Source organism: Cuculus canorus, chromosome 7 (genome assembly GCF_017976375.1).
Source record: "Cuculus canorus isolate bCucCan1 chromosome 7, bCucCan1.pri, whole genome shotgun sequence".
Classification (NCBI taxonomy): domain Eukaryota; kingdom Metazoa; phylum Chordata; class Aves; order Cuculiformes; family Cuculidae; genus Cuculus; species Cuculus canorus.
In genome coordinates this window covers 32,775,147-32,795,221 of record NC_071407.1, presented here as the reverse complement: position 1 = coordinate 32,795,221, position 20,075 = coordinate 32,775,147, and the positions used below count along the sequence as shown (strand labels likewise).

The following is a 20,075-nucleotide window of genomic DNA, read 5'->3' as shown; positions in this document are numbered from 1 at the left end:
CGCATTTGCATACGGTATAATATATTTAGATTTCCAAGCTTTTTCGTAGTACTGCTTTCAGGCCATTTTTTTATGTTTACATTTCCAGTGCTATTTCTTCCCTTTTCCACATTCCATACTAAGTACGGGTTGTAATTTGGTTACTTTAACTTTCATAAAATGTGAATTTGTACCTGTGCATCCACACGGCTGATGAGAAAGCACCCGTGGTAGTACCCATACTAATCATATTTAATGTATGTAATTTGTGGTGGAAAGGACAGAGATTGTGGAAAGCTAATAGCATCCTGAGTCGCAATTTCTTTTATTCGATAACTTAGTGGGCAACTTTGTAGAGTGTGAAGCCAGCAGGGCCAGATTTTTGGTATTAAAAATGTGATTAAAGCACTTGGCAGATTTTTGTGACATAATCAAGTCCTTAACTCCTTTTCAAGAAAATGGAAAATCCTGATGCTGAGCACGCTGCTGCATTTTTTTCCTGCCAAATATTGGTAGAGGAAGGTTGTCATCCCTTCTAGACATATTAAAGCTTTTGGGTGTGTATGTATGGAGAATCATGTGTAAGCTTGCATTTTTTGACAACTGATTGAACCGTCTTCAGGCTTTTTGGGGGATAACTTACAGAATATTGATGTTTAGCATTATAGACATTTTCAGGAATTCCAGCAAGTTGGGAAAGAGGCAAGATTCAAACTAAATAACTGCTGTCATTTGTACAGATATACAGAAATAATGCTGTAGGCCTGAAAATGCAAACAAGATGCTGAAATCAGGGAATTTTCATTTATGTTTTACTTGATGTTTGAATGAAGACATTATCTGTCCAAATTACGCCTTTTTTTCCAGCACTTACTTTATGAGAATTGTAAGAGTACATGATCAGTGCTATATGAAGCAGGTTCAGCTGCATCCGAGTAGACCATTAATGACAGCGGATAAGAACTGCAGTCTTGAGAATGACAGCCCTTTGATCAAGCATAAATATGATAACGGCTTTGTTAATGAATTCTCTATCTTGTTTCCCTTTCTTGGAAAGATATTTGAACAGTTTGTCAAGACCAGGATCAGAGAAGAGTACAAAGAAAAGAAAAATAAATTGTTGTTAGCCAAAGAAGAATTTAAAAAGCTCCTTGAAGAATCCAAGTTGTCGCCAAGGTATGGCATTCCTTATGAAGATTTGTTAAGATAAGCTTTCTCATTTAGCCTGTGCTTATCAGCCCCAGAAAACCATAAGACTGAGCATACAAGTAGCAAGCCTTGTAGCTTACTTTTACGTCTAGTGTTACAGGGCTGTGTTAACATTTCTTCCCTAGTATTTCACAATATTTTTTTATATTACTGGGAAATTGAACGTGTCATCTTTCTCTCTGTTCCTTTCTCTCCTTATGATTGTGTAATATATTCTATAATTATACAACATACACACATATATATTAGTTATATAAAATCAGTGCCCAAATGTGAAATCTGATTTGTGTTAGCCATACACGTGTAACTAGTGAAAGGCTGTATTTAGGTTTGTTTTTTGATGGAAGAGAAACATAATTTAACAAATTTAGTATTAATGCCATATCACTAAATTAAAAGAAAGCATTCAACGTGATAATTTTGATTTTTAGGTTATAGATCCAAATCTGCACAATAGCAAAAGCAGTGCTTAGGATAGCACTTGCTTATTTATAAGTTATATGAAAATAAAGATATTTATATTTTATTAGTCTAGTTAAATTGTTAGAACTAAGAAATTACCTGTTTTCTCTAGTAAAATAAGCAGGTAATTGTACAGCACTACTTGCCTAGACATGTAGATACAAACAACACTAAACTGGGAATATTCTGGGCTAGTGTAGCAGCCAAACACAGGGCAATGATGTTTTCAGCTTGCAAGGACAAAATCTTGCTGGTCTACAGGGCAGAGAACATGTCGCCAGTTAATGTTTTTGTTGAGCTAACTGGGGGACCACAGCATCAAAGAAAATCATCTGCCTGCCGTAGTCTCTGGCTCGATTTCAGTACATGCGAAGATAAATTAATCAAAAATATTTTCAATGAAAAGGAAACAAACCTTCACCCAAGAGACTTACAAATCTCCACGTTATTTAGAGCCCTGATTTAGCCAACAATAAGTATTGCGAAATCATGTGGCAGAGCAGAGTGAACTGCGTGAAGCCATTGCCAGGATGAGCAAAGCAGAGCTGTGATGCGGAGCGTTGGGCAGACAGAGAAAATGCGTAGTGTCCCTGGCACCGGCTCCAGGAACAACTTCCAGAACATGAAGTAGCCGGGCTTGGCGTTGCCGAGGAAAACACCAACAAACCAGAGCTTCTCTGGTCTTCTTCTATGCTTCTCTGGATTGACAGGGATAATTAGCTTGTGTTTAAAATACAGGCAGGGTCGTACCAGGTTACACAGGACTTTACTTCCCAAGTTGGGGCTGTGCTGCCTCTCGGGGCAGGCTGCCCAACTGCCAACCCATCTTCTCCAGGTCTGTGACTCCTCCTGCCATCATGGGAGTCCTGCAGGGTGTGTGGGCTGCAGGGAGCCTGATACCTCTCTGCCTGCCCTGCCAGGCTTTGCCGGTGGTCCGGCTGGGCACAGCAGGACAGTTGCTGCCCTTCCTATCATTATCGCTTTTCTCCTCTCCTTCATTAATTCCCATCGTTTCTCATGGTGCTGTGAAGGCAACCTAGAAGAAAATTAAGCTAGAAAATGCTGCTAGAAGAATGTATGCTTCTGAAACGTAAAAAGTCCAGGAGTTTAAACAGAAACCCCTTGTTGCTGGTCTGTGAATTTTCATGCCGGTCCGTTATAGCACCCAGTCATGCTGCTCTCAGACCTGGATCTATGGGCCCGTACTGGGATTAGCAGTGGCGTCCAGGCAAAAATACCGGTGAATGTTTCTGTTCTAGATATCATGTTTGTGTTGGAAAATGCTGGACCTGACAATGAAATCCTCAGGCAGTGCTCCCTGTGGATTTCAATTGCACTGTGCCCATCACTCAAAGTTACAATTAATTTTTTGCTATTTTCAGTAAAGATCAAACTAGCATAGTATTTTATCAGATGTGGTGTACAACTGACAGTCAAAAGTGCGTTTGTTTGCAGTTAGACCCTGTCACCCGTGGAAGTTAACCATTGCGAGCTGATCTAGGAGTGAAAAACCCAGCGCAGTTCTGTCATGGTCTCTCCTCCCTTCTCCTGAGGGTTACTGTCACGTTGCTGTCAAATATTCCTCAGAACACCCGGTTTTAGTGTATATGTGAAAAGTGAAGTGAGATACAGGTCAAGAGAATCTGAGAGGGGACTGACAAAGTTGTAGCTTTAAAATGTTTCTTTTTTTTGGCAGAACAACCTTTAAAGAGTTTGCAGAGAAATACGGAAGAGATCAGCGTTTTCGGCTTGTTCAGAAGAAGAAGGACCAAGAGCATTTTTTCAATCAGTTCATACTTATTCTTAAGAAGAGGGACAAAGAAAACAGGATAAGGCTACGGAAAATGAGATAAAAAATCCTGAAACTGGCAATAAATACACAAGCCCATGCTGTGACTGCAGTAAGAAATTCAAATGAAGGCTAGAGCGTTCTGAGTTAAACTTGCAACAGCTTGACAACGAAGCAGATATCCCTGAGAAAAACTTTCTCCAAAGGGAGTTCATTGAACTTATATTGAATTTGTGAAGGTTGTTCTGCAGGAATCTGAAGGATATTTCGTTCTCAAATAATTAATGTTTCATATTGAAGCTCTCTTTTGTACAACATCCAGAGTTTGATGCATTTCTAATTGCCATGATATGTCAATTCCTTAATTGTTTTAATTATGCAAATTACTTGTAATATACACAAGTTATGAATCCAATGCAGATTTGTAATTAAGCAGAAGCAGATGCCATCCATAACAATCTCAAGATATTTCCATCATTTAGGGGAATTATCTAAAGCAATCTTTTGTCAACTTTATGTATTAACATAAAGTGTTAGAGGTACGGTGGTATATGCAGGAATTCATTACCCAGTGTTCATACATCTCTGTCCTGTTCTCTCCGTAGTAATAATATGATATTAATTGTTAATCTTAGTGAAGAGTGTGAAAATCTTGGCATATGTTCCACAGGCAAACTCTTAAGTTTCAGAAATAGCTTTTTAATTACTGTGAATGGTGCTTTCAGGCACATGGGCGATAGCAACACCTCTGTCAGAGTTACTAGAAGGGACCTACTTTGTAAATCCATCACCATATGATTTCAATTATGTTACTTTATGTGAAAAGTCTGCATGAGATTTTTCTCATCATATTTGTATAAATAAATATTTAACTTTTTTAATTAATAAATATTTTAAGTCAATCTTCAGGGGGTTTTAAGTTTCTAAACTTTTGGAAATATTGGCTAGAATAATAAAGCTCTCATGGTTTTTACTTAAGAGGGAGATAACCACAGAGTTCCTACCACTCGTGATTTGTGTGCAAATTCCACTAATACCAACTGGAGTTCGGAGCATACTGAGATCAAAACAGTTGCTCTGACTGTGAAGGTAGGATATCATGGCTAGAGTAAATCAGCACAGCGACCTGTCAGTATATCCCTTCCTTCATACTGCACGAAACACACACTGTCTTCTCTTTATGATCATCATCTTTTTCTCAGTTGAACTAACTTCTGAGTTATCACTCATTAAATTTACAGATTTCTGTTTGGTAGGAATGATTTTAATATTTTCTCCAAATAATGGTAATTTTTCTTTAGATTTATGCTGGATATTTTTTTTTTATAATGAAGGAAATAAGGGGTATTTTATACTGCTTTGGGAAAATGCACTCAGAATAATTAAATAGCAAGTACTTCACCTAAGATATGTTTTAGAAAGTATGTGGAGTTTCTAACTTCTAAATGAAAAAATTGCCATTTATTTCTATGAGAGCAAGATCTGACCCGAAGTTGCTGTTGCTTTGAGCAAGGAAACAAGTTGCTGTGTTGGAGTTACCAGGTTAAACACGTGCTGCCAGTTTTGTTTCATCTCTGCAAGGGTTTTACTTAGCATGCTGGTAGATCCAATTTGATTTTACATGGCTTGTGAGAGCCACTCACAACTTATTTAGCCATTATTTTTACGTCACTGGATGAGCCTGGTTTGCTCCCATCCCTGTGTGACTCAGGAGTTCTGCGTGAATTATGGACCAACAAATGCTGTTCACTCGTTATGTGTGGTAGGACTAGACAGCAGTCACCCAGAAGAAAGATGTAAGTCTTGCAGTAGACCTGAAGACAGACTTCACAGGGTTTTTCATAAGGCCTTGCACATTTTCCTGTTAAAACAAAAGGAAAAAGCAAGATGCAGAAAAAAATCAGTGAGATCTTGCTTTTATGACTGAAAGCTCTTCTGTTTCGGTGGCTTGTACTCCTTGTGTCGTTTTCTATTTTAAATGTATGTGCATATCTAGTCGCTATACTGCCATCCCCTATTGCAAATATGAATAAAATGGGTTATTATTGTACTGGGGATTCTCCTTGATTTTAGCGTTTCCTGACAACGTCAGAAATCCTCATCACAATGTAAGTATGATAGCAACTGGGTAATCTAATTTTCTTGTGAAATTCTCTGACAAACAACAAGTGATCAGTGCCGGTGGTGATCTGTATCTGTTAGAAAGCCTCCAAGTTCAGCTATATTTTCTCATATTTAAGATGTAAGAATAAACACAACTAGCCCCATGATACAACAGAAGTTTATATTAAGGCACGTTATATGTGGAATAATATATATATATATATATATATATATATATAAAATGCTGATACTCAGCAAGGTAAAATACCTTCATAGGAGTGCATCAAGTTTGTGGAAGCGTATGATCTCATCCCAAATAAGAGTTGTATGGCCTATTCATTTCAAAGTACCCTTAAAAAATGATAGTCTTACTTCAGATGTCTCAAGTTAAAACATTCTGCTCTCTTTTTATTAATATGTGAGGAAAATTACTCTATCTGGAGTGACTGCTTTATACTATTCGTCAGGAGTTTCCTAAGATGATGGCAGAACCCATCCACCACATTACCTTCTCCTGTTCTTATAGAAAAATGATTTTGTTGAGCTGAGAAACCCGAATACCAATAAGAAACACAGGAAAATTTCGATTTTAACTTAGATCACAGAGCACCTTGTTATAGATGCTGTATTTATTCCTTTTGGCTATAGGTAGTAGTGGAGGTGCTGCTCCTGCTGTAGGTTTGATTCCTCGATGTTCTTGCGAGCGTGGAGGGCAGATGCAGCGTGCCCAGTCCTGGGGTGGGTGTGACCGAGACACCCCACATGCTCGAGCAGGAGTGCCTGTTCTCGGAGCCAGGGCTTAGAAAATTAAACTGCTTTTGTATATCCTGTATATAATGCAAAAAATCCAAGGAGATGAGGGGAACCATTACATCCCTTTTATATAGTTTTCACCGCGTATAAAAATTGCCATACGTGCATTAGAATTGCGAATATAAAGGAATTACCATTCATGGCTCATATGTCAAAGAAAAACCTTCTGTCACTACTTTGGTATGGTTCAAGATGGGCATAGGGGCTTTTTGCTTTACCGCATTATTATTTGGATTGGTATGGTATAAAGCACATAATAGCTTTTAATATTTGAATCCTAATTATTATTGATTATAATCATATTACTTTCATAAAAGATAACTAGAGTCTGAAAGGCCTTGAAGGTTGCAAGTGCCTTTGATAGATTCAAAAGCTCAGCTCCAGGTCTGTCTGTTTGTCCTACAGGTGGTTGGGTAAGGCTGGTTTTCTTGAAGTTAGAGTGGAGGTGGGTCTGTGCTCCAGTCACTGGAAAAATGAGGCTATCCCTGATGCCAAATCCAGCAAGTCTTTGAGAAAAAGGAGGCCTGATGCTTGGGTTGGTTGTGTTCCTCCAAGGAACACCTGCGTGATGCAACCAGGGACGTGAAGGAATGCTTTGCACCATTTCAGTCTGTTTCACTGGGTATAACTTCATGGCTGACCTGGGAAATCACACAAGACTGATGGCCACAAACGCCTGACCATCATACATGAAGAGCATATAGTAGGTGCTAGGAAATTATAGCTGTATAAATCCAGGAGACGTCCCCTATGGAATCCTACATAACACCCCAGCACCGCTGCAGAGCACCGTCTGTATGTTGGGTGCATCTTTGGAGGCAGCATTGATCCACACAGCTCACTTATAAGGCACACGCAGAGCTTGGAGCTTCTTCAGGAAGCTTTAAAAAGCAGTAGGCTCCACTAAACGGTCAGAGATGGTTATTTTTCTCAGGAAGTATAATATAGTTTCTGGCATCTGTCTAAGTTTTTGTATGCTGGGGTGCGCACTTTGAATTGTCTTAGCCAAGATATAAGAAAGACAAACAGTCCTTCCTACCATTGCATCATTGGGAAGACCACATTGAAAATAGTTCTGAATGGAGCTCAGCTATGTGAGATGGTGCAGCAGCGGCCAGACCAGAGTGGTGCAGCCTGCATCACTGGAAGACACCAAGGAGAAGAAGAGGAGCAGGTAGCGTAGTGGGAGATGCTGTTTACCTAACCTGAACAACTTTACAAAAACGAATCAGAGAACACTGTTTTTCATGAGTTAGAAGTTAATTTTCAGGACTGTTTTTACCATCTTATGTGAGGGCATGCTTCCCTTTAGCTGGACAACCAAGAGGAAAATTGAATTATTCCTGACTTGAGTAGAGAATTTTTTTCTGGAGGTGTTTCAAGATAATGTAGCATCTTGGATGGATTGTGACTATGTTGTTCAAATTATTTTTAATAAAATGTAAAAAATATATTTTAATAATGGTCTCAGGATTCCCATGTTTCCTAATGCCTGTCACATTAAAACAAGTGCAATCCATCTTTTAAGTCCCCAGGATCACCTGACATGAGTGGATAGACAAGGGTGATTCATTTATCTCAGGTCACTGCCCTGGTGCAGGGGTGGGAGACTGCCAGGGCTCACGCTCCCTTCCATCCTCCTCCAACTCAGTGCAATTTTTCTAACCTTAGTGTGTTTATAGCAACTTGATCACCTCTGAGCTCCACTACCAAAGGTTCTCCAACTTATACATGGGGAAGTTTTTACTCTAGTAGCAAGAAACACTCAAACTGATCACCTAGCCTTTCCCAACCCTGCGCATCTTTTAAGCTGGAGGTAAGTACCAAGCCTGATCCCATGAAGGATTAGAATTCCTTGCAGCTGTTTCTCAGCTTGTGAGCTCAGGTGAGCCTGCTCTAAACCTGCCCTGCCCTGGTCACAGCCCCAGGTAGGAATCATCTGGGCCAGGGCTGGGCAAGAAGAGATAACCTGGGTTTTTTCCTATGAGTGTGCTGGGCTCGTTTCTCCTCAGCCTATGATGAGCAGGCTGTTAAAAGTAGAAAAAGCTCAAATTATACTGGATTTCTGAGAATGGGAATAGGGGCTGGAGCTGTTTGAGAGGCTGCTTTTTTATTTTTTTTGTAAATTCTAGAGTGACCCTAAGTGGTCCCGAGGAAGCCAATAAAACTGTAACAGCCTTGAATTTGCTATTTCTAGGGAGGAGAAACGGAAAAATAACTAAAAGAGAATCTCCAAAAATATTTTTAATAAGTATAGTCTTTCTTTGTCATAAGAAGAAAAAAACCCTTTGTTATGGTTTGAAGTACCAAGAAAATGAAATTTAATCAGCAGCGGAGTCCAAGCCTGCCATAGCAGCAAGGGACAGAACTGAAAATGAGTTTGGGAATAAGGGCAGTGAGAATGAGCTAAAACACTTTTAGGAAGAAGCTGCTAGTGTTAGTGAAACTTTCAGCATATTGAATTTCTTAGCACCAGAAAATCTTCTATCAAAATGAAAGGATATCAAACCTATAGCATTTGTTCAACATTACTGTATTTCAGTAAACCAGAACCTGGTCTGATTTGTTGGAAGAGCTATGGAAATTAAACTTGAAATATTTGAGGGTTAAAGAGAACCCAACACTCTGTTCTTCCCTGTGTTCAGGAGCCTCAGCTGTGTATAATTCCTCCTGACAAGTGTCGGGTTATTTTGGTTCTCTAAACCTGCAGAAACATAGATTTTGGAGATCCCCAGGTGTGATTCATTCCCCTGTTTGGCTGCTCTTTGCAGGAAAGGTTTTCCCCTTCCAATGCGACCTTCTCTTGGTGCACTTTAAGTCCATGTCTTTACCCACATGGGCAGGGAAAGCAATGTAAATACTTTTTATTTCATCTGGATACTCTATATCTTTAAAACACTCGGCTCTTTTGCCTAAGCAATACCTGGTCTTGGCATGGGACAAGGAAAGGGGCTGGGTCACACCTTGGAGCTGCTCCCGCTCTGCTGTCTGTTCGCATGGGCTATACTTGTCTATGCGTTGGTTTCCTTGCTTCTTGTTGGAGTTGCTCTGAGTCTTCCTTCGATTGCTCCATGACTTCACGTCTGCACTGGACTCTGCAGTGGACTCGCTGTTCTTTTGCTCAGGTAAGCGCCTCAGATTTTTTGGATATCTGCTCTTTCTCAATTTTCAAGTCGGGGGGGGGGGGGGAAAAAAGGCATATAGTGGTTTCCAGTTAAACCAACAGCGTAAAGAGAACAGCTGTGAAACCTCAAAAAATAAATACCCTGAAGAGGAAACGTATAGCAGATCTGTTTATAAGTTGGTTGGGTCATTGGGAAACCACACAAGGAAGAAGGATGAATTTGAGCTGGCCACAGAGTATGTATCCGAAGGGAGCTCTGGTTTTGCATCCCCTACAAAGAAAACACTAAAAATTAAGGAAGCCATAATTTAAAACTAAGTTGAGGTGAGATGATCTGCCAAAGGCTTCGGCTTGTTGCATGTTAGCTTTGCATACCGATAAAATACTAATAATCACTTAGCTAGAATAATGCTATTTCAAGTGTAATTTGTTTACATTCATAGCAGGATTATATGTAGCTAAAAATGAAGTGAATATAGAAAAACAAAGTTAATAGTCTTATGGAGTTTTTTTCTTTAGGAAAAATGAGAAATTCTAAACAGCTTGGGCAATGTGAAAAGGTACAAAAGATTGTTGATGGCAGGTTTTTATGGGTTTTATATTGGGATTTTTCTCTGCTTTTTGGCATCCTAACAAGGCTACACGTTTTGGGGTGGAAGTTTAGTGGTTCAGCGATAGTTAAAGTAATGTTGTTTCCCTTTGTTTAGTTGCTTGTGGTTCTTTTTTTAAAGAAAATGTAGTTCTTCATATTTTGATTTCTTCACTTGGGTTTACTTTGGTAAATATAACTTTCATCCCACTCCTCTGGGAACATGTTTTTATATTGCTGTGATCATTGTTGGGAGAGCTAATCTCTAGCATAAATGAAGAAAAGTCAAAGAAATGAAAACAAATGATGGCAATGTTCCCAAGAGGCTACGAATTTACTTTTCTAGATTCATAGCAAGAGGCTTTGGGTTTGCTTCTGTGAGCAATTTAACTTGATTTATCCTTCCAGCCGTCAATGAAATATCTATATATTGTATTTCTTCAGCAGTGGCTGTGACATCGAGAATTGTTGCCTCTCTCCACATGCTTTTCGTAATGAATACACTTCTGGCAAGTTTTCTTCTATCGGAGCCGTTTCGTATCCAGACAGATTTTTATGGTTTTCTTCCATTTACTTGTCTTGAGGTTGTTATATTTAATAATGTCTTCACATTGGGAAGGAAAACAGGGCAGCAACTAGGAAGACAGGAAAAAAATGCTTCCTCTCGCAAACGGGACTGAGTTTCGTGCCTTTCTGCAGAGAGAGGTCTGAAGCGGATGTTGAGTATTTAGCTTTTGAAGAGTTTTGGAGAAGTCACTTGGAGGCAGTGAGCTGGATCCTTGGTTTACACCTGACTGAATAGTTTTTAGTTTATCAAAATTGCTATAAATTGGACCTCGGTTCCTCAAACCATCCTGCGGTGAGCAGGGCAGGGAGGAGATATTAATGCAAAAGCCTGCAGGTGTCTGTCTGTACTTTTGGTTTGCATTAGCTTGGATGTTGTCAGGATACAAGGTGAAATATGTAGCTGTGTAAATGAAATAGATGGATGTAGGAAAATGCGTTGGGAACTTCTGAGCACCACACAGGGGCCACTGCAGTCGCTCGCTTGGCTGCAGGTACCTGGCATTGAGAATGGGTTTAAATTTTTCTGAGCATCTACATCTCCTGATAACTGGTAACCTTAAATTAATGCATAGATGAAAGGCTTTGCTGACATCAGCAGAGTCAGGATTCATCTCTTGGTTTTTAACTGCTTATATCTGGAAAACAGTAAAGAAAGCAGGGTCTCCGCTTCTCAACTCTTTCCTCTTCTCCTACATCCCATCTCCTGGGATGCCTGGTGCCTTCCCAGACTTTAGTCCTTTTGGCTGACAATTTGTTTTTTCTAATATCCAGTCCAAATTCAACCACAGAAAATGCATAACGGTTATTCTTTCCCTCTTTTAGTTGTCATTTGCCTAGTGTCTTGCTAAGAAGCGCCCCTTGCCCTGCCATCACTCGCTCAGAGTAAGGCAGATTTCTTCCAGCCTCTCAGGTTAGGCACTCATTCTTGCAATTTTCTCTTAGCTTTTCTTTGCACAGACTACAGATTTTATCTATGGAGGTTTTTTCAGTGGTCAGAGCAAAACATGATAATTAAATGCAGCTACCATACAGGTGTAAGGTAAATTTGTCTTTCATGATTCTGCTCGATGATTGCCTTTGTTTTAGCATAAATTCATCCCCAGGTGTCTAATGTAACATTTCTTACAGTTAAACATTTCCCATTGCTATTCATTCTACCTGCCAGGTTATCAGTTTCTGCCATTTACGCTTCCTCCTGAGTTTAATTTGGGTTCATAAACACACCAGCGATGAGCGCATGGTGGAGATCATGCAAAACCTTGAAGCTGGTGCTGCGTAGCCCCAAAGTTTCTCAGCTGCACATCCCCATTTTCCTGTTCCATAGTGCTTCTTCCTATTCCTTAACCACCACACATGCACCACTTCCCTGTCTCCTAGAAGCTGCTGGCGTGTTATCCTTCTCGGAAGCTCCTCTGAGGCCAAGCATCACGTGGACTATGTTTGCCTACAAATTGCCTAAAAAATGAGTGCCCTGGCCCACTTCAGTTGTAGAGCTGTGAGCTGCTCCGCTTGGTTTGTTCTCTGTTCTTGCGCCGGTTGTGTTTCCCGCTGTTTCTCCCCATTAAAGGTGCTTGGATTGTTACATCAAAAGTGCTTGGGTTGGCTTACAGCTAATTTCTGATCTATCTAATAATTTGTCATCTGAAAACAATTTTCAGGATATATATCACACTGTTTTCTGTAGTTGATATTACTGAATTAGCTTCTAATTGAAAAAAAAAAAAAGGTATGGCTTTCTTTGCTGATGTAGTCTGGGTTTTTATTTGCGGGCTCTGAACACTCCCATCATTGTGAGATTATAATTTATCTAGAGAGGAAAAACAAAACAAGCTTGTCCTTCGGAGTTCTTATTCTGGCCTGAGATGCAAATTCCAGACATCTATTTTATGACATTGAAGGATCTCCAGTTGTACTCTACATATGAGTTGCTGTGCTGTAATAACTAGCCTATAACTTTCTAAATTAATTTTTTCACAGTTGTCTGCTGAAACCTGTTTTTCTTTAGCAGTCGTCGACTTTGAACCAAACCACTTCAGGATTAACAAACCAAAATATTTTTTTCCTTGTATATAATTAGCTCTTTTACTCAATTCTCAGTCTGTTAAAACCTATTCTTAACATAACATCATATTTGTTAGTAATTTTATTATCGTGTATTCACTTAGAGCAGCGCTCCTGTTAAGTGGTCTCTGTTGTTGCTTTCATGGTGGAGCGTAATTGTGGTGAGCTTTAAATTCCGATGTTGTCTTTCGTGATATAAGAATCTTCACCAGCTCTTCCTCAGACTTCTCCTACACTGTTTCCTCCTCAAATATATAAAACATAATAAAACAATTTTGTTCTTCACCTCCTCAACTTTGTGAGCAGCATAAACTGCTACCAACACTAAATCAAGCCTTAATTGCCCAAAAAGCAGCTGAACATCTTGACAAAGAAGGGAGAAGGAGAAATGAGCGTTGGGAAAACGTGGACAGCCAGCACTGTTGTGGGGTGCAGTGGGCTGGGAGGAAAGCTGCAAACATTGCGTTGCTGTTTTCTTAGATGAAGCTTTACCTCATAGAGCAAAATGTCTTGTTTTATACAATTCTTTTCCTACTTTGAAAAGAAAATATTTTCCCTGGCATCACAGGAAAGCAGTGCTTCTGCTTGGAACAAGCACTGCATGAGAAACAGGAATATTTTTAACTTTAAAGAGCATTTTTAATAAAGACCTTCTACATCTGAAAAAGCTCTGTTTGTAAGTACAGTAGGCTGAGACTTTCGAGGCCTGTGTTTTGTTTGCATTAAAAATAATTTTCCGTTAGAGGTGATATTTTTCCTCCTAAAAGAATAAAATGTTGATTTAATAATTCAAACGTAGACAACTGGAGGTTGATATGCCTAAACTGCATAGGTCTTCATACAAATTGCAACAGTGTGGTTTTATTTTTAAACAAAAAACTGCTAATATTTTCTCAAGAATAATCAGAATAGCTATAGCATTACAAAGCAGGGGAAATCCTTTTCCCTGCAGCACCTGATAGCGCTGCTTATAGTGCAGGCTGGGTTTGGAGCACAGTGCCAGGCACAGAGGCATAGGGGACTCTGCCAAAACTTATTCACGGTTAAAGGAAATTTCTTTGGCTGTTTTGTCTAGGAAGGTCAAAATACAGCAAAACCAGAAGCTTTAAAAGAACCTGAGCAATTCTGATGGGCTGGTTTCAGTGGCTGAACGTGCCATATTTCTTCTTTCCAGTCTGCTGCCATTTAATTCTTAGAATCCTAAAGGACATTAAAGGCATTTAATTCATTCCTAAGTTTTTGTAAGTGGCCTAAGGTGAAATTCAGACCTTAATTAAAATGTATTTTTTACAGACCACTGGAGAGCTCTTTCTTCTTTTCCGTTTCCTCATTTAATGCTTCTAGAGGGAGTATCTGTTTGATTTCAGTCCCAGTTGTGCTCAGCCCTGGGACGCAGTCCGGCACGTGATGCTGACGTGAGTGTTGCAGCTAAAACCACCAAGAAGTGATCATGGGCAGTAACTGGGGGTAAAGTATCTCTGTTCTTTGATTGTGTTCTTTGACTGTTCGCTGGAGGGCAGAGGCATCAAAATGCTGTTACTGCATTAAGGGAGGGGTGGTCCGTTAGCACCGGTGGCCATCCAGGCTGTCTCTGCAGCCTCCTGCCCACCATCTCCAGCAAGCACCCTGGGCAGGGTGAGCTTCTCTAGGAGGTCTTTCCTGTCCTCCTTGAGACAACAAGAAGCTGAAAGGTAGTTTGGCTACCTGAACTGCTTCTGTCAGACCTTATTCTTCTTTTTAAGTGTGTTACTGCAGCTCTGAAAACTGCCCACCCCTTCATCCCCCCACAAGAAAAAAGGAAGTCCTTAAAAAAATAATTCCTTAGGTGTTTTGCTCTGTGTTTAATTAACTTGAAGTGAGTAGTGGGGGCATTTATTGCTGGTAATCCGCAGCACCAGCCTCCTGGGGTGGATTCCCATCTTAGGAGAGAACTTTGCAGTGGTTAGTTCTTGCCAGTTATAAATTCCTTGCTTTTCCCTGTTGGAAAATCCACAGATTTCTTTAGTATGCAGCCCCCTTGCAGGAAAGGTGAGATAATTCCCATCTCTGAAAGATCCTCACTTTTCTAAACCATATATATTCAGCTGGTAACTCTAAACATGCACAGCTGAATACAGCACAGATAAGACAGATGATGTAGTCGGTCCATATTTATCCTGGAGATATTTTTTGGAGAACATACCCCTCAGGCAGTCTGTATGCTTCATGCTGAGCTGGGGAACAGCCCGAAAGGAGCCTCACGAGCCTTTATGTGACATCTGGGCAACAGTATTGCCTGTGGCAAGGATGGGGCTGGCAGGTTTGCATTGTTGGGTCACTGAGTATCTACATGGTGTCTGTAAAAAATGGTACAAAGCAAATCCTCGCCATCTGCTGCTTTTCAAGGGAGGCGTTTAAATTGGATATCAGGAAAAACTTCTTCACTGAAAGGGTTGTCAGGCATTGGAACAGGCTGTTCAGGGAAATGGCTTAGTCACCATTCCTGGAGGTATTTAAAAGACATGTATGTGGTGCTTAGGGATGTGGTTTAGTGGTGGACTTGGCAGTGCTACATTAGTGGTTGGACTTGATGACCTTAAAGGTAATTTCCAATCTAAATAATTCTAAGATTCTAAGCAGGTGTTGTTCTCAGCCCTGGCAATCTCCATGTATTATCCTGGCTTCAAAGCAATCACCTGTAAGGGATGCTCTAACTTTTTCCCCCAAGATATCTTTCCATCCATGCAGTTGCTCTGATAACCTCTGGGGAGATGGTGGTAGTTCAGGGCTGCAGGGTACAGGTGATATAGGAGAGGTTTACTTTCCATTTTCCTTTGCAAGGTGATATGGATGCTCAGCATGTCTAAATCCATCACAGAACTTTCTGCTGAATCCTTTGTGGCTTTAGCACAGCACCTATTTTTGTGGTGGCCTCTGCAGTCTACGTTGTGAAACCCCCATCAGCCTTTGTGTAGATGGTATCATGATCTGAGTCTCTCACGCGGGCAGAGACAGAGAGACAAGGTGAGGCTGCTCCTTCCTGCAGCCACTGCAGGCGTTCGGTCGCTCAAACACTGCAGCTCCCAGTGCAGGTGACCCAAAAGTAAAGTCCATCTCTTTGTACTGGAATCACTTAGGTGGGTATTGGTTGAGTGAGTAATAAATTGCCTTTGTTGATGAGCAATGAAAGGTCTCAGCAAAGCAGAACTGATCATTTCTGTGCTTCTGACATTTCGAGCAGACAAACACAGATGAAGTACTGACAGGGGCTTTGGCGCTTCACAGGGGAGATAATACTTTTGTCAGTGCCAATTTGCACCAATATTGACTAATTAAAAATTATTAAATCTTTCAAATCTCTGCCATCTCTTCATGTTGCTAAAGTCTCTGCATTTGCTTGGAACAAAGAGAGTTTCCTGGCATGTCAACTTTTGAAATTGTTGTACCAAAATCTCTATTGTGTTAGTTAGCTTTGGAAAAAGCAGATGAGTGTAATGCTTTAATTTTAAAGTATTTGCTCCAGGCAGTTAAAGAAAAATCTATTTTGACTTATTTTTTTAAAAAAAATGCAAATTACGAATACTGAAATTAGGTGCATAAATATTCTGTTCACTGTTCCCCTGAACTGCTTGAGTAAGTTTTTTCTGTCCATTCTTTTTTCCCCAAAAAAAAAAATTAAGCACACCACTCAAATGTAATACAATAAATAAAACATAAACTGACTGAATTATGACTTGCCAAGGGGTTTCCCTCATCGCTTGTGCTGGAGAGTCATTACTGATGTTGGAGGGGTTACGTGAGGCTCAGGTAAAATGACGGAGGAAGGAGAGATATGCAACACCAACCAGCCAGATAACAAGTGGCTTGCATTGAGAATTCCTGTGTCACTAAGGAAAAATTAAAATCAAGAGTTTACACTTTGTTTTTGTCATTTTAAAATTTCACTTTGGTAATGCTCTCCGGTAATTTCATTAATACTCTATTTCTATTATTTTCCACCTCTTGAGTTGCCTGACTAAGTCCTCTCGTGGCAGAGTGTGATCAGCTCTTTGTGCTCAGCCACTCGGCGCCTGGGACCAGCTAAGTTCCCCAGGCTGCTGCTGCCTGTTCCCGACACCACCCAGGTTTGGTGCCACCACACCTTCCTCTGCTAAAAAGGATCGTTTTTTTCCTAGGGATCTACTCTAAGGCCCTTCAGCTAAGTTTCAATGTCTCCCAATGACCGATGATAGGTAGGGGGTTCCTTGACTGAATAAATAATTCTTGAGTAAGGAGATTTTGTGTGAGATTTGTTTGAAATAATCCTGCAGAAGTAGTTCAGAGGTGCTGGAGATCACCGTACAGGTAGTACTTGACTTATACCCCATAGCTGTGGACACAGGCATAGTGGGACTGCCTCTACGAGGTGATGTAGGAGTAATGCACACGCAGATGCCTCAAGGTACACAAAATAGGTAAGAACGTTCTTTGGCTTGGGGTGAAGCTGGCATACGTTACGTCAATGCAGAAATAATGTGTTAACTGCTGAGGATCTCAAGCTTGGGGCTGACATTGGGTCATTCGACTCCTTTATAAGTCTGATTTAAAGCAACACATCTGTTTAATTGTGAGTAGGTAAATGTTAAAAGCAAAAGGAACAGTGAGCACTCGCACCACATAAACTTCATGGGTTTCACACCAGAACAGCAGAGCCATGTGATGAAAGAGCAGTTCTTCTGGGAATGTGGGTTATCCAAGAGCATGGCCTCGGCTCTTTCAGAAAATACCTATTGCTCGGATAGCTTTAAAAGCCTGTCCCTAAGACTATCCAATACAGAATATTTCCATTAAAAGAAAGGGCTGGTCTTTACACCAGACCTACTGCACTGACCATGGGGGTCACCTGTGCCATGAGTGTGGACTTTTGAGTTTGTTCCTCTCCTAAGTGAAGAGTAGGAAGAGAAAAAACAACTTCTTCCTCTGTGCTTTCCTTGTCTCTTTAAGTATTCTACATCTGTACTCTGTTAGGAGAGAAGTTTTGCCACAGGAGAGACACTGAGGAAAAATAAAACAAAAAAGCCTGTTTATTTTATATGCTGGAAATTATAATACAAATTATGCAGAATGCCAAAAGTAGGCTGAAATGCATTCAGGAGAAGGAATTGCATCTCTACATCCCAGTGCTGATTTATTCATCCCAATGCCAGTGGCTGCCATCACTGCCAATCCAGATTGTTCTGTTGAGGGAGGATCATCCTGAAGCCGGTCACACATCTGTTCCTCAGGGCTTTGGTTAGGAGTTCTCATTGCATGAAAAACATGTTTCTAGATTTCTAGCCATGTTTCTGGATGTCTTTAATCTTGGTTGTTAGGCTTTAACTATGAGATGAAAGGATTTTATTTCCCTCGGTGGAGTTATCAGCTACTTCCTGGGCTATACAAGTGGCTTGTGATTATCTTTCCATAGTAAAACTTTCTTGGTGATAAAACCATTGTGTTTTCCAACTGATATTTGGTAGTATCGGACAGAATAAGGAGACGGTGAGGCTTTTGGTTCTTTCTTTCACGTACTTATTTTGAAACAACAAACAGGATGATGAATTTTACTCCACTCAGATATCACAGATACTCAGGAAGGCAACACATGCTTGAATCTTGCCTGTGTTCTCACAGGGGCTCTTTGATGTGTATTTAGCAGGCTGTCTCCTACTAGTGGGGTCTGTACCTTAAGGAAGAGGCGAAAATCAATGTATTCCTTTACTGAGGCATGTTGTGGGATTGGCTCTGGAGCAGGTGGGTGGACAGTGGGGCACTGAGGACCCTCTTCCCATATAAGAATCTCCAAGAGCTGCCAGAAAAACCTGCTGCAGGAAGCCCTGCAAAAAAGCTTTCCCTTTCAGTCCAAGGGAATAAGAAACATTGTTTTTCAAGCCAACCATTCCTAATTAAATCAAAGAGAGACAAGCCAAGCAAAACAAACTGAAGGACCTATTATGGCTGATGCCCTTGATAATTCCAATGGCACCAATACAAAGCCTTGGTAAAGCTGATGGTTTGGTGATTGGTAGTAACTCAGTTCCTTCTGACAGTAACGACAGAAGCAGATGGTCTTGCACATGGTTTTTATTTCTGTTTCTACAAATAAACATTTATTCTGACTGCTATGCTAAATATATACGCTTTATTAAATGGTCTTAGCCACTACTGTGAGTAACAGTAATTACCCAACTATGCGTTGAGTTTATAGCTAGTCTGACACCTACTTTACAGCAAATGAATATATGATATATACATGCCATATAGATTTATCATATATATATGAATATAGTGACATGACTCCAAAGTTCTTAAAAAATAATAATAAATCGTGCCGCCTTTAGTTGATGCCTCACAGCCAAAATAGTTTCTAAAGCAATCTTTATGGCTGTCTTACATGCTGCTAAGGGTTGTCTAATATGAAATATGCAATAGCTCTAGTCCTTCCTTGTACTTCCGACAGGATGCTTTTAATAAGAAAACATGCAGTACACCTGCATCTTCCCAGCTATTCAGGAAAATGTTTGCAGGTTTTAATTAACAGAAGATACTTTTCCATCTAGCCACAGAAATTCAGCTAATCGGAGAGTGGGGAGGAAATTGAGCACCTGAAGGACAGGCAGATGCGCTGCTGCCAGTATAGCCTCAACAGCACTGCACCAGCAAGGTCTGAAAAACAAGGAAAACCCGAGACAATGGACAGCTGTCCTCAGGTTACGTTGAAGGACTGTGCATTCTTCCCATCATCAACTCAAGGCTTATGCTGCTTAACAAGAGCGAGCGTGCTTGGTCCTGGCTTGGCTGCTCCCCGCAGCAGATGATACCGTGCCTGAGCCACTTCTTTGCTAAGCAAGTGGCTGGAGGCAGTTGTGCGTTTCCAAAGTCTTTAAGAAATAACCTGTTTCCCCACACTGCTGCTTTTCCCTCTCTGAAGGCAGAGTCTGTGGTTCGGTTTGTGTGACTCGACCCACTGCCTATTGAGCCCTCAGAAGCACAGACTCCGCATTTCACAATATGACTATTGGGCTGTGTTTTCCCAGGCACACCTGAACTTTCCAAGCTCTATTCTGTGATGACATTTGGAGTTTATGCAAATTATTTCACAAACCAGCATGTTGTTTGGTAGTAGTATTAGCACAGGACCCCAGAACATGGAATGCAGCCCCAGGAAATGGGCTGGCTGAGCCGCTACCCATGAAAATGCATATCCCAGATGAACCTGGGATCCTGGAAGGTCTGGCGGGCAGAATTGCAATAGGCAGAGCTCCAGCCTCAGACCCTAAGTTGGTTCCTTTCCCCATAACTGATAGCAGCAGAGCTGCAAGCCCTTGCTGTTGGAGAAAGCCTGCGCTGGGGCTCTGTGCCTTCCTCTGGGCGCTTGCTGG

At 40.7% G+C, this 20,075-nt stretch overlaps 1 protein-coding gene across 1 annotated transcript in view; it reads left to right on the top strand.

Annotated features, from left to right (window-relative positions):
* Positions 1-7,750, top strand: part of TCERG1L (transcription elongation regulator 1 like) — a 104,446-nt gene extending 96,696 nt beyond the window's left edge. Inside the window, 2 exon segments of the mRNA XM_054071777.1 lie at positions 1,037-1,155; positions 3,347-7,750. Coding sequence (XP_053927752.1) covers positions 1,037-1,155; positions 3,347-3,503 — 276 coding nt within the window. The 3' untranslated portion in view covers positions 3,504-7,750.
* The last annotated feature ends 12,325 nt before the right edge of the window (positions 7,751-20,075 follow it).